Source organism: Vidua chalybeata, chromosome 1 (genome assembly GCF_026979565.1).
Source record: "Vidua chalybeata isolate OUT-0048 chromosome 1, bVidCha1 merged haplotype, whole genome shotgun sequence".
Classification (NCBI taxonomy): domain Eukaryota; kingdom Metazoa; phylum Chordata; class Aves; order Passeriformes; family Viduidae; genus Vidua; species Vidua chalybeata.
Genome location: NC_071530.1, coordinates 47,042,557 through 47,058,467, shown reverse-complemented (window position 1 = coordinate 47,058,467; position 15,911 = coordinate 47,042,557). Strand labels below are relative to the sequence as shown.

Here is a 15,911-nt window from a genome sequence, read left to right as displayed (position 1 = left end):
TACAAAAATATATTTTTTCAAAGTAATATTTTAATATACTAATACTTGGCACTTAAGGTTAGTTGTCAGAACTTGAGTCATGTAACAGCATGCATCCAATAAGAAGTACCTTACTGTAGTTGGCTTTCATATAATCTACTCAAGAAGCTTTGCATCCAAACACTTAATAAGAAAACAAAAATCCAAAGGCTCTTTACAAGTTATCCAGTAAGCACTACAATTCCAATTAATGTTGTAATTGCAAACAATTAAAAAATGAGAATTGAAGATCAATCCTATTAAATGCCAACTTTAGTTCTGTTCATTAGAACCTTTAAGCTACTGCACAGAGAGGAAAATGTTTAAAATGAGCTTAACAAAAATTAAGATTCATTTCTTTTTCCACAGAGTGATTAAAAGCCACTCTGCTATAAGCAACTTGTGAAAGTATTTGAAAAGCTATGGTTTCTAGATAAGCTCAAAGAGGTAGATTAACTGAATTTCCCTGACAGTAAGTTTCAACAATAACCCACTGTAAAAAGTTTCTCTTTTCCATCGGGTTGTAGACTTTGTGCAGGTTTCTTTTCCCAGCAACAGAAAAAACAAACAGCAAAATACTACAAAAGAGGCAGGAGCAGCCTCAAGTATGTTGCCAACTGTAGTTCACTGCATTACAAAACAAAGAGAAGGGGGAAAAATGAGAAAAAAATCCAACCATAAGCCAACAAAAAAGTATGAGAGAAGATTTTCTAAACTGAAGCCAAGTACTCACATGAATATGTACTTCAAGGTCCCATCTGAAAGTAACTCACTGGAAAATCACGCAAGCCAGTAAACTCACTGTTAAGCTGCTGATCTTTCACATCTTGGAGAGACACTTATTTCTTCATTAAAGATTTTCAGAGTTCATTTATTCTGCCCTCTCAAAAATTTTTTATCAACCTCTTTCCACAAAAAGGAGTGACTGATGAGGCATTACTCCAAAACAGAGACTACTCCAGAGGAGCATGTCATCTGTGGGCATCCACTGACTTCATTCTGAGTTCCACCAGTTTCCAATTTCCTTTGGTTTTACCTCTGCCAATTCTCCTACGTTCAACCTATTTTGCTTCAGCATCCCCAGCAGGTATGTGTCAAAGTATTCAGCCATCAATTTCTACACTTTGTAGGCATCATCCATGGAATACAATAAATTACTTATTTAAAGAACTCTGTAACCTTAAAAACAACCTTATCTATATCTGTACCTCATGGAAACCTCATGAACAGAATCCATGTAACTTAATTTTATTTTTTATCTAGTTTTCTAAAAGATCTATTTCCATTATATGACAATAGTTGAACCCAGACTTCAACACTTCTTTGGAGAAGAAGTACCTTGAGAACTGGAGAATTGCTAATCTAGCCCCAGCTGTACCAGGCAGTTGCCATGCAAGCAGCCCAAAACAGGCTGCAGCCAAAGATATCCAATAGCAAAGAGCAGTTTTCAGAGGATGAGAGAACTACAGGAATTCAGGTATTCTGAAGAAAGGAACTTACAGGGGGAATGCAGGGAAGATACCTGCAAGAAATCTTGCTCATTCTTTTCCATCGCATGCTTCTTCTTTGTAAAAACAAGAAGACTCTACCCCAGTCCTGTACACGAGACTGTACTCCCCTGACTGTATGCACAAGGCACTGCACACTCAGAAATGGCAGTGCAGGATCCACACCAGCCAGGTAATGAAGGTCACACCAAAGGCCAAACACCCGCTCAGATGCTGTGGTAGAGACACAACTGAAACCTTAACTAGGAGCATTTCAAATCACAGCAGAGCAACATGAATTGGCAACATCCCAAAACTCTTCCTACTCAGTTGTACTGCCCACACACAGGTTACTTTTCATTTAATTATTGTTCCTATCCTGTGATAAATGATCTTGTTCCTGGCATTAAAATTGACAGCAAGTAAAGAATAAGTATCTGTGAGTAGCTAAGTGTCTTAGTATCACTGGTTGGTTTGATAAATAAATTGCTTCAGAAAGGGAACAAGTGAAGGGGGTAATTCTCATCAGAACATGAGCCATCACCAGAAGATACAAGTATTAAACCAATCCAAGCTTTCTTCAGTGAACAATAAAAGCATTTTAAAATCAGGGTGTGCTGCTTTTTTAATGTAACTTCAAGTCTTGCAAAATACAGTCCTTTTCTTTGCATCCATGCCAAAAAACCATGTTTAAACCAAAACCCTTGAGTATTCATATAATTACAAATGAAGGACTCCAACAATATTGCATGGCATTTTCCTCCCAGTTGCAATCTACAGGTGATCTACAAGGCTAAAGGAACGATTTGGAAACAAAACAGGCAATTTACAATGGGAGAGGTTTCAAAACAGCTTTCAAAGTCAAAGCTACCAAACAGTTGCTCAAGAACTAGGAACTGCGTAGAAAGGTCCTGTGGACAGCCACTCAACTGTAAGTGTTCTGTACTTTGGAAATCAGATGACTTAAAAAAAACCCCAAACTTAAAAGTCCGACTTCTAATGTGACTCATGAAGCCTGAACACTTTGAAATACACAGCTCTAGGAAAAGTTACCACAAATACATGTTCTTAAGTACATAAGGTCTGTAGGAGAAAGGAATTTTTAAGAATTATGACTTTGCATCTACTTGGGCGTTGGTTCAAATCCCATTACCAGCGTCGTTTCAGTGCAAGAACAACAAAAGAGGGATTTCCTGACTCAGTGTTTAGAAGGAAGACCCACTGAAAAATAACTATTTGTGCCACACCTCATGCACACTAAAGCAAAAACACACACCCACTATTTAAGCAAGTGTAATTATATTAACAAACAGACAGAACTACAATTCCACAATTAAGACTTTCTTTAATTGTGAGTTACTAACCACAGTGGTATTACTTTTGGAAGTTTTCTTTTCTTAAGCATCTGACTTAAATATGTACTTTCCTCCAAAAAACCCATACAGTAGAGAAATACAGGGAATACTCTTTGGATTTCATACAGACTAAATATTTATGTCGGGTTCTCAAGTGTTTCAACAACTATCTTATATTTGAAGAGATTACACAAGATTATGAAGGAAGCAGGCTACTAAGGTAAACTTGACATTTTTTCCACTGCTGAGCTTTAATGCTTCAAATGTAGAATCAGTTGCTTTAAACCCCTACTTAAATGTCTTACTTTGAAAGCAACAAGAATGGAGCCCAGTTAAATGTATATTTCTGCTCACTTTATGTCATAACCTGAGAGGAGGTTCTTTGGAGTTTTTATTCTGCAAAACCAACTTGTTGCAGAAACAGCATGATGAAAACTACTGCTTAGCCTTTGAGAATATAACTAATATGAAACAGCCTCATGAAGATTAAAGACAAATCAATGAAAACTGATTAATAAGGAAAACAAAGGGCTATCTCAGTCTTCAATTTCTCAAGAAAAGTTTATAAACACTTACAAAAGAATCAATACAATTTAGAGAGAAGAAACAGAAATAGAAATGTCAAAATGTTTATTATGGCTAAATATTATAGAGTAACACCAGTTTCTATTAAGGCTTACTTTTCAATGATTCTTAAAACATTTGATATAAAAAAGGTATTTTGACATCCTCTTTTTATACCTGTATTTGTGTAGTTCATAATCACTTCACCCATTAGTTATATTTAATGTAAACACCAAAACACCTGGAAATCATCAATTATACTTACAGAAAAGAGCTCGCTAACATTACAAGCCTCAAATACATCAATCCTACCAAGTCCTGACTCAAAAGACCAAGTTACAAGACAGAAAACTGTCCACATGGGTCCAAAGCAACGCCAAAAATCAGCTTAGGTCAGGAGGAGAAAACCTGCCCCAGAAACCATTCTCTAGGCGATTCAGCAACTACTCGGCCTTATGCATGCCCATATTTAAAAGCCCACTCTGCAACTTCACTAGCACAAAGATGAGCAGGAAGCCACCACACACTGCTATGGGCAGCTCCATCATTCCAGGGCAATGACAATAACTGGGGAAATAAGCATTTTATGTACTCACATTCACGCTTTAGGCACAGGAAATATTCTGCAAAACTAAACTATTTCCCTTCAAAAATTCTTACTGGAAACATCAGATCTGTTTGGTGCTGCACTTACTACTTGCTCACACACACAAATCTTACACTGTTAAACTGAAAAGAGAATTGATTCTACAACAGTAGAAACACACACAATAGTACAACCATATTGGCAAATTCTCCCCAAATACTGCTCTAGTGACTTTTCATACTATACATTCCAAAGACAAAAAAGTCAGATATAACACTATGCACATCTATTAAGTTTAACTGGTATTTCCAGCCTAAATATACAACAGGAAAATAGTTTCAATACAAATGCATTAGCTGTGATATCAAACCTCACGGACACCTGAAAATGGCTGGACACGGATCCCAGATCCCAATTTGTTTTCTTTGTTGTACCTGTTTAGCAACCACAAGCATTTTTTTTCTCTTTTTGCCTTTCAGAACAAATGGGTAACACACTGACTACCTCCAAATAAAGCAGAGCCAGTAGATCAGTAGTTGTGCAATCTGCAGTAAAAGGTAGCCATGCACACATGACTCTTAGTAGTAGAGAGATCAAGAGAATATTTTAGATAATTTACAGGATATAATACATGCAGTATTCTTATTTTTCCAGCACTGACCATACACAGATAAACACTACATTCTAATTAAACATTATCAAGAAGATTATAGATAATTCCATTTACTATTACTATTCTAATTCTATTTACTATTAATTCAATTTACTATTAGATTTGTATCATTATGTCAGCTAAAGACCTCAAACCAAGTTAGAGTACACTACCTCACAGGATGAATACAGCAACAAATAATTACAATCCTAACAACCTACTTGCAGATTACATTACAGTGTTTACCAACACAAGTGATCAATAATATACAAACTATTTCATCTTCATATTTAAAAACAAACACATTTTTTCAGGGCACACTAGCACCAGGCACTTAACTTTTAAACAAAATAATTTCTCTACCCCACCCCTCCCCAAGTTCCCAGAGTACTAAAAGATCAGCCATCATTTTGTTTGAACACTCACTTTCAAGTATCTGATTTCTATACTTGGGGGTCAAAAGGAGAGAATTTGTGGCATTTTTAATTTAGGAAAATACTGCCACCTTTCCCAGTAAGCTTCCAGAGAGTGGCACAAATTTCCATGCAAACAAATGAAGTCTTAGTAGTAAGCACAAATATAGTAAAACTAGTCAACATCTCCTTTTCAATCTAATTTTGGACTAATTTTTATTCTTGAGGGTCTTCCATCTTCTACAGCTTTCCTAAATGTAATCGCTTTAAACTGTACTACAGGGAAACAAGAGAACACTGATGTAATTTTGCAGACATTCTCCAGTTCTATCACATCCCTACATCTACCACTTATGAGTTTCATCCCTTCCTCCTTTTTATTACCTGTAGATAGCAGAAAATCAAATTTTACTCTAGACTTAACAAGTTTGTACTAAATCATTAATTATGTACTTGGATGCTAGACTATAAAGGAACCTATCATCAAGTTCCAAAACAAAAAAGCAACCCTCAAATTTTAAAATTCTAGCTCACTTTTGTAATCAAAAGAAAAATATATATGATCTATACAATGAGTTTGCACCAATTTGCCCTTGATTTCTGTCACTAGTACTATATACATCCTACATGCTCATAAAGTCTGCACAAGAAATCCATTGTGTCAATGACAAAGCACTATCAAGCTAGCCAAACTACAAAAGACAGAACTAGATAACAAAGTGACAGATGGCTATTATAAAACACTTTCTAAACTATTATTATTATGATGATTAGCATGCCAAAACAGGGTCACATATTCACTAGCATCAGTTACACACAAATGTACCCAACTTTACTAACAGTCTATTATCATAAAAGTACTCAAAAGAACAAGAAAAAAGAAAGAAATGAGATTCCCTAGCAGGAAAGATGACAAATTTGGGTCATCACTGAAGCCTAAATGAACTGTTCTGAATGGTATTACTCATTCAAACTAACAATAATTCCCCATTTACTGTAGTCCATAGGGAACAAACTGTTTACATTTGGTTTTCTTTGCAACCATACAAACTAGAAAGGTTTGTTCAAATTAAAGCTTTGATTTTGTAGCATAGTTTTGTGGTCACAGAAGTGCAGGATAGACAGGATCCTACCGCCTGGTTATAAACAAGGTTTGCCGTGTAGCACTCAACCATAAAAACGGTTCTTTTTTATTCAAATGAAAATCAAGTTCAAATTACTTCAGTCATACTTGCAAGTAGCATTTTACACCAGATCCACACCAAACTGTTTTCCTAAGACTGTATGAATGATACAGTTCTCATCATTTATTCGTCTCCTCATTAACTTGCAGACCAGAAATGTTCTTTTTAATCAACCTAAATTTATCAGTCTAGCAGGGGAAGATCCATGTTTTCTCCTGAGATCATGCAAAACATATTTATATCACCATCACAGATTTTAAGAACTTCGTCAAAATACTTCTAACTATCAACACTAAAAACAAAGAAAGGAACTTACCAACTACCATGAGCGTGAACTCAAATCCTCTCTTCACAGACTTTCGGTAAACTTGATTTGGAAGATTTGCAAACCCCACATATCCTTCAAGGTTCTTCTGTTGCTAAAGCAAGGGATATTTAGAAAAAAAAAAAGTTAAAAGGAAAGCAAGTAATTTCTTAATCTGCTTGTATTCTTAGTTATTGAAATGTTAACTTCATTTTCACATTTGTAGAAAAGTGGTATCTACCCAACTTCTCAACAACCCAAGCTGTCTACATTCAAGACAGTATAATGAACTGCAGCAAAAAAATACAAAAAAAATTTTTTTTTTACTGGATGGCCAAAAAACTGGCGCAGAAACTCAGGTATACTAGGAGTATTTTAGGCAAATGCAATTGCCATATTATGACTGTTTGTATAAACACAACAGTGCAAAATTAAAACATCATCAACTTGGTACCAATGCCCATTTGAAACACAGGCCAGCAGTATAAATGCACCTTTCCTATATTTCCAAGTCATGGTGGTACTGCCTCAACATGATGGGAACCAACTTGAGACCTCTGCTTCTGTGTCACTCGAATGGAGGCCTTCATGTTAAAGCCAGACTTACAGTAATACAGCATGCCTTGCAACACATCCTCCATACAGGCAAAACTTCAGTTGTCTTGTACTCTGAAAAGCTTACCCAAAATAGTGCCTACTGTGAAACAAGAGAAGAATTCTGGATGCTAGACATTACTTCTTCTCACCACATTAATGAGAATGCTGGAGGTGCTTAAAATGCCTCCTCTTCACTGTACTAGACCCAGCAATCTTTCAAAGCTTAATTGTGCTACCTTTACACCACTCTTCCAGCACAATCCTACAACTGTTTGTTTATTAATACAGCAGCTCTGAGGATTGTCTTATATATTGTTTACAAATATTCTGAAAACACTTTCTTGAGACAACTGTCTACTAAAAACAACACAAGGCACTGCTTGTCATGGAGCAATGATTTCAGCCTTTAGGCGCTATGTCCATGCAAAGTTGAGAGGATGTCATGTGATGTTGGTACTGACTCAGTTTCAGAGTTTGAGAGCTGTACATACCCACACAGCTCAAGTGCTATCTACAAATTCAAATTCTACTCCCTAAAATTATCTTTATGAGCATAGAGGAATTCTAAAAAATAATTTGTAAAAAGATTTTCTACTGCAGGCACTCTTGGCTCAAAACTTCTCTGTATGGGATACGGTATGGTTAATTCAAGTTTGGTATGTGGTTGACTCATTTACTTTGAAATTTTTTCTTTCTAAAACTGACAGAGTAAGTTCAATGCAGTATTAACTCAGAATTTTGAAATTAAAAATATTTATTTAATTAAAACAAGGCTATAAAACCACTATCACCTTTAAAGTATTGAATGCAAGAAGAACTAACCTCTTGGCAGACCAACAGCACTAGTCAATAAATGGACTCTGTTTTAAGTCACCCAACTGATTTCTCCATTTGAAAAATAAACTATTAATCTCAAACAAAAGTACACCATTGCAAAGACTAAGTTAGAGGCTCAAGTTTAAATACTCATGATGCAACAAATGTTACTACTTCCCTAAATGTAGGAATCGTTGCATTGTGTCATCAAGGAACTTCTTTAAAGATGCTTTTTGTTTCAATATAGCCTTTGGTGCAGCTATAATCTCATCTGAAAGGCTTTAAACTATTTTAAAAATCAACCAGGAATTTAAAATCCAAATATTTGTTCTAATTTTCCTATCTATTACTACACGTAAGGAATGGAATTTATCACAATCTAAAACTCTGAGCTGGAGCCAATGCTTCAGAGATATTGCATGACATACAGGTCAGTGCTGTTTAAGATATTAAAGAGTTCCTTAACAGTGCAGGTCCCTAATAACCACTAAGGACATGGAACTCCTATTCATCCTACCAGATATGAAATATTTAATCACAGTCAGATACTCCTAATAGTTCTACTTGTCAGCCAACTGCATTTTTTAGTATCTACATACCATTTAATGTGTGTCATGTTTATCAGAAACAGCTCACCCCCTCATTAGCTAATTGTTTTGCTTAAAATAATGGGTTTCCATATAATTCTTTTTTCAAACTAAAGTTATTTCTCTTCCCATTTATAAAGAGCTCCACACTTCAGACAGTTTTACCCCTATGAACTTTTAGATCACTGAGTATGAAATGCTAAAAAAGAATAGATGGCAAATTTTGGGTTGTTTGCTTTATTAAGTGGGTCTACATCAATTACAATTTTAGATAATGAAATATAAATCGTAGTAACCAGAAAAATGAAGATGCATGAAATGTTACACTGGGCATTTATGCTGTGTCTAATGTGAGCACTAGATGTCAATAGGAAAGAGCCTTTTAAAAAAACTGCAGCTGGATGCCAGATTCATATTTCTGGTATACCAATTAAAACTGAAGATTTCAACATACTGGTTTTTAAATGGTTGCCTTTGTTCATAACTTGCCACTTCTAAAGAGACCAAAATAAATTAGGAAATTAGTTTCTTTAATTCCTGCAACAGCTTTTAAAAGAACTTAGTACTTTTTTTGAAAAAGAACTGGCTTCCAATGTCTTGAACACGGTGCCAAATGAGATCTCATGTTTCTAATACTTACAATACCTTCCCCTTAATTTTTATCCCTTTGTGATTTTCAACCAGCTGCTACCTAAGCTCAATTTTAGTTCAGCTACTAAAAACCAAATGCTGCTTCAACTCCTGTATTAGCTGTAAAACATCTGCATCAATGTAATACTTACAGCTACTTTGTAAACAACACGTTTCCATCATTTTCACAATTGAAGATATCAAGAGAATACATCCAGAAGTAGTCCAATAAAATGATGAATTTGAACAATTGCAGCAATGAGTCCATACAGGTGCAGCCGCAATCCAGAGAGAGGAACAGGGCAGTGTGAGAAAGAAAAGAAAAGAAGAAAAAGTTACTTACATTTGACCAAAGTAACCCACAGTATTTTCCAGCTAGTATGCTCAAGACGCAGCATTTTAAAGAGAATCACAGAATGGTTTTGGAATGGAAGGGGTATTGAGGAACATCTACTTCTAAACCCCCCGCCATGGGCATGGACACCTTCCACTAGGTCAACTTGCTCTAAGCCCCATCAAACCTCATCTTGAACACTTCCAGGGATGGGGTATCCACAACTTCTCCGGACAATCAGTTCCAGTGCCTCACCACCCTCACAATAAAGAATTTTTTCCTAACAGCTAATCTGAACCTATCCCCTGTCAGTTGAAGGCCATTTCCCCTTGTCCTCTCACTTCATACCCTTGTTAAAATTCCCTCTTCACCTTTCTTGCTGGCCTCATTAATTTACTTTGTTAGTAGCCTTAATTTAGTTTGGATTATACTTGAGACAACCTAATTTCATGGTAATATACTACATGAACTCCAGCCATTTAATGATCAATACAGGCAGCTGTACAATAGCTCTTTTTACTTCAATTATTCAGCATGTTTTTTGTTTGCCATATGCTACCTAAACCTGTAATGGGTTCAGGAGTGTTTCTTCTTCTGAGGTGTTCATTAGAATATGCCATCTCATTTCACCACACTACCGCATAGCATCTTTATTGTGGAAAAGGTACAAAGATCAAAGCCATCATCCCAGCAAATGTCTCCCAGCATTCTGTATTTCTAAGTCACTTTACACATTCAGTGAACAGTGTCAATTCACTTCATTTGCAACACTGAGCATTAGAGCACTGCTGCAACCTTGGGTATAACTGTCACAGTTCAACAGCCAGAAGAAAATAAAGAACAAAGCAGGGAGCACAAGCTAAGTGTCTGTTCAACAGCATCTAACTCTGTGCATGACAAGAGGTCTACAACAGTTCTCCAACATACCACTTAAAATACCTTAACTAAAAGCTGTATCACAAAGATCCTGTTTATCACTAAACATCTTCCCGTGCTTGAGTATTTCAAGACATTGGTACCAAAAAAGTAAGTAAAAAAAAATCTTAATAGCAAATTCTAGGCCAGCAGTTAAAATGCTTTTGCATCTTAATATCTAATTTTTAATCAATTCCATAGTCCCAGAGTCTGAATTTATTTTTAGAAACTTTATACTGTGATGGAAACTGCAGTTCAAAGTGGCACTGAAGTCCCCTTCTGCTTTTCTACCTAATGCAATATAAGCTTTCTGATTCTACAGCCCCCTTCATGTTCTATCAGCATCAAGAACCATACCAGCTCAGCACACTGGGTACACTGCTGTTGTACTCTTCTGAGAGGACAAATAAGCAAAGCACTGCTGATCAATGCCAGTCCTTCTCTGTGCCTCACAGAAAGGTGGCACAAGATGCTCTGGAAGGAAGCTCCCTTTGTTTTGGGAGGAAGGGAGATGCATATGCAGCAGAACTGGAGCAAACTGTACAGGCTGGAACATAACTAATACTACAGTTCCCGCAGCAGTCCCAATACTCCAAGATTTTAATATCAACCACCTTAAGTACTACATTACTATCAGGTATCGTATTGCACATCACTACTTTCTACTGTGAAACAAGGTAACATCATCAAGCACTAACTAGTTCACCAAGTGCACATAGGGGCCTCCTTCCCTAACAAAAGCGGTACTATTTCAAATTCTGTCATCCAGGAAGAACAGCCACATGGGTCACACCAAAGTTCCTGCCTTCAACAGTAGCCAGAAACATACATCTAAGGTAGCACATACAGCAGAATAAACAGAGCAGTGTTTCTCTTAACACCTCCACAGTCACCAAAGATCTACCTCACAAGCATTTAGGATGGAGTATTTCTTCACTTAAATAGCTTTTGACCAATTTCTCTTCCATGCACACTCTTCTTATTATCACAGAAACAGCATCCACAGAAGTCTCTGTAGCAAGGACTCCCTCTGTACATTGTTAAAAGGATGACTTTATAATTTCAAAATTACTTCCTGTTAGCTTACTGCTGCACAGTAGTATCTTCATTGGAAAACAGCCCTTATCATCTAACGTACTGCATTCAAAAGAAGCATTTCATGTCTCTGATTGCTCCTGCTGCTCGTACGTTACTCTACTGTAGCTCTGTACTCTTCTGAAGAAACCAGGGCAAGAGCTACACACAGTATCCAAGAGGCAAAACACAGATCCTATGTCTGATCACGTACTGTCTCTTACTCTCTGATCCTTTTACTGATTCCCAACATGTAACTTATTTGACTCCTTCCAAGCACTGAGCTGATGACACTGTGAACTGCACACAAGACCTCACTCCTGAGCCCTAAAAAATGCTCACAGCTTGTCACTGAGCATACAGCACAGCAGAGCATGTGTATCACTTTACATTCACCCAAGATGCATTCCAGGTATTACTTTATATCAAGTCTTCTAATATTTTCATGTTGTTGTAGTTGTCAGCCATCTCCAGTCTAACTTAGCACAAATGAAGGCAAGCCATACAATTATAAATTTGGCCTTAGATGACTTTCAGTGCATCTACTCTGCGTACTCAACGTTGCTTTAATGTACATCTCCCTCAAGCAAAATGTCACAGCCCACATAAACCAGCTGCAGAGCTGGTGTTTTTGGATCCATCATCTGAATCAATGAATTAATAGCCAGCAGCAAACTGCTCTAACTATGCAAATGACTGAAAAGACAAACAGGGCATCAGTGGCTTCCCAAGCATCTCTAAAGGAGATTACTGATTAAAAAAAAAGAAAAAAAGTAGTTTCTTTTTAAATAAGTCTATCATCTTAGTTATTGCCCAGACACTATAATTTACATTTCTCCTATATTCGGGATGACTGTGTTCAGGAATGATAAATTTAAAGTCATTCTTCAGGTATTAGTATCCGGGCCAAAAGATGAGAGTCTCTGGCCTAAGGTCCAGTGCCTGACAAAAGAGCACACCTTATCCCTCTGATCAAAAGGAGATCAAAGTCCAAGATGAGCTAAAGCCATTTTTTACCTCTATGATGTGCAACCTGAGAGTTCAGCTCATACTCAACACAGGTAAGTGCAGCTTCTGTGCACTGATAACAACCAACAGCCTGTAATATGATGTTATGAAAATTCTTTGAGGATTTATGACACAACCAAACTAGCAGCAAATATTAATGGAGACAGCTGGAGAGAAAATAAACGACCAAACTGAAAAGCAGTGTGACATTGGGGAGTCACTGTCCTTTCCAATCAAAGTTGGCTTTAGCGCTTCTCAAACTTACTCTAAGAGAAATACTTATTTTTCCTCAAGCCACCTCCTAGGAAATACTGCTTTTAAAAGTACCCAGGAATATCACAGAAAACCCAAAAAATCGTTGAAATCTGACCACAACACAAAGTGATATTAGAAAGAGCGGATACCCTCTGCATTTGGCATATGATAGCAATGTTTGTTGTCATCAACAAAGAAAAGAAAAGCTGATCATTCTTCATGCATTTCACACAGCTGGAATCAGGAGCACCCTATGAACACATATTTTTTTCTACAATCTACATTTGCTATGGTGTCAATTTATTTTGGGAAGGTAACTAGATGCAGGGCAAGTTTTCTTTATACACAATTTACTCAGTGCTGCTAAAACACAAGAATTTGCACCTGCTCTAACAATGATTTCAAGAATTAAAATAATATTTTTAGAACTTTTAGCTGAATTTCTGCAAACCCTTTAGCCACAGTATTTCTATGCAATATCCTATCATCATGCTGTGAGTATGACCAGTTTGACAGTTTCTAGTTCTATGCATAATAACTGGTCTATAAGCACTGTTTACTTCTATTTCCTCCACTATCCCTGACATGGTAACTTGTTATTTTCTTCTTTACAGCACTGCTAGTTATTTGAAGTCTCAACATCAATACAGAGAATCCTCCAAAACCGCAGTAAGTCTTTACCAACATCTTCAAAACCCCTTCAAATTTTCTACAGTTTATCTAACTTTGCATTTTTTCAACCTATCAATATAGAGGCAATACATAAAGAAAACAAGTAAGACATCTCCCCATCTTGTCCTCCCACATCTCAGAGACACAACTGCATATCTTGCAGAGTTTTTGTTACTCTATTCTTAAAATAGAGGCTTCGGGAAGCAGTATTTAGTGTAATAATGCTTCTACAATCCATGAGCACTTGTTAAGATAATATGTAGTATCTCAGCATTGACTTTTTCTCTGCAAAAATCCTTAAGATAAACACAATCATACTAAGAAAAAAAACAACCAACAGAAAAAAATACAAAGAACAAAAGAACAAAGTATGGAAATAATATAAAAGGGAAACTCATCAGATCTATTTGCAAATTTAAACTTAAGTTGAGCATCTGTGAACACATTTGTCCTTTCACTATTCAAAGTAAAGCAAAAATATTTGCTGGGTCAGTAACATCTGCTGTAATCTGCATGGCAGGAGTCTAGCACTGAAATGGAAAGGAAATGAGCACTTCTATTCCCTCAAACAGACATCAGCTGCAGCCTTTCTTTGCAAGACAACAACTTGATTTCCAAGTATGAACTGAGGGTATGGCCTACATTAGGAAAAAAAAATTTCATGAAGGATTGAAAAAAATAAAATCCTTTCAGTGCACAACTGAAAGGATTCACAATTAAGAAAGGAGTACCTCTTTCAGTCTCTAGTAGCAAGCTGAATAAGTCAATAGTACTAATTCCAAGCACTGATCCACTGAATGCATTAATTCTGCTTTTTAGTTCCTCAAAATCACACTAGGCATAGTGAGTGAGCAGGTGAAGAATGAGCTTTAGGCATCCCTCTTTTTTTCCCATATCTAACACCATCAACTGGCTTATTAAAAATTATGCTGAGATACATGTGATGTCTAAGAGCTAAAGGACTCTGCACTGTAAAGACCAGAAATAGTAGATGATAGCATAAGCTGTCTGTTGAGCTACAGGCAGCACGTCCAGAAGGAAAGCAGAAAACTCCAAAGAAAAACAAACAGGATGTAGCAGGCACACTACTAAACCTTAAGTTGTCTAGTAAAAAGAAATCCCAGACACTTCAGAGCCAGTGTACAATAAATATGCACAGCAGCTACAGCCAACACAGCCAGTGCTGCACTTCTTTGAGCAGCCAAAGTGCAAGAAAGCAGACAACTACAGGAAAATAAGGCAGTTAAGTAGTAACTAATTATAGTTAAGAAAGGGCAGGGAGGGAGGGAAATTGTCAAACTATAAAAGCAGGCCTGTACAACTAAAACATGCAATATTAAAAAGTTCTACCCATTATGACTCTATAGAATAATTCAGGCCAGCCACATATGTTGACTTTTTTTGTAATAGTTCAACCTCCACCAGAATTAGCTAGGCAATTAATTCCTTGAAAATCAAGTAAACCTTTTTTGCACTTTAGATGAAATTTAGAATACTACTTTAAAGTGTCTCGAGTATTTGTACATTTTCCCCTTTATTCTGGCTTTAAAAAACCCCTTAGTCTGCCTGCAGAGAGCAGCACACAAACCACCATCAGACAGCAACTTGCATCCAACTGAAATGACCAACTCAAAATCACATTTGACAGTGAAGTGACCGATTATCTTCCACTCTATAAAGTCGGGGTCGAAATGAAATGGCAGCTGCGGACTTTCTGTTAAGAACAGCATCAACCACACATAACTCGGTGTGCCGATCACCACCATTAACCTCTCTTCTTCCTCAGTTTTGCTGTCCTTGAATGTTTATTCCAATACAAACACTGAACCAAGGGCTGAAGATGAAAGATACAAAAGAAAAAAAAAACCAAACCCAAGTATGGGAGAACCCTGGATACAAATCCTCCAAGGAAAAAAAAAAAAAAAAAAACACTAAACACAAACAAACAACTCCAACAAGAATGAAAACAAACTATTATTCTACTTCCTATTTAACATGTCTCATGTCTATTTAGCTTGCAGATATTTCCCAAAAGACATCTAAATAAAAGATTTTAAAATAACTTTTAAAAACGCCAAAAAACCCTACCAATCAATATCAAAATGGTGGCATCTTTCAGAAAGTTTTATGTCCCACTACTTTCATCTCCTATGACATCAACTAAACAAGGGTTTTGAAAAGAGCCATTTTTAAGGAAATGGAAATTCTTCCCCAAGTAGGTCAGTGCCTCTACATGGAGACCACTTCGAAAGTCTCACTTAGCACTGGAAACACAGAAGGAAAAAAGCACTGTAAGTACTAAGAAACAAACTAACATGTCATGCTCCAATGTATCATATAGTTCCTTTGTCATATCCTTTTTCAGTTCCTTCAGGTTTACCATAACCATAACAAAATCTGCAGACAGATTGATCAGTTAACTGAAAGATTCAGCAGAGGATCATCAAAAAAAAAACAAAA

At 36.6% G+C, this 15,911-nt stretch overlaps 1 protein-coding gene across 2 annotated transcripts in view; it reads right to left on the bottom strand.

Annotated features, from left to right (window-relative positions):
• The window catches only part of SEPTIN7 (septin 7), a 60,035-nt gene extending 53,357 nt beyond the window's left edge, over positions 1 to 6,678 (bottom strand). For both annotated transcript variants that reach the window (XM_053943348.1, XM_053943356.1), the window contains exon 1: positions 6,576 to 6,678. In XM_053943348.1, coding sequence (XP_053799323.1) covers positions 6,576 to 6,585 — 10 coding nt within the window. In that variant the 5' untranslated portion in view covers positions 6,586 to 6,678. The remainder of the gene's footprint in view (positions 1 to 6,575) is intronic.
• Between the last annotated feature and the right edge of the window lie 9,233 nt (positions 6,679 to 15,911).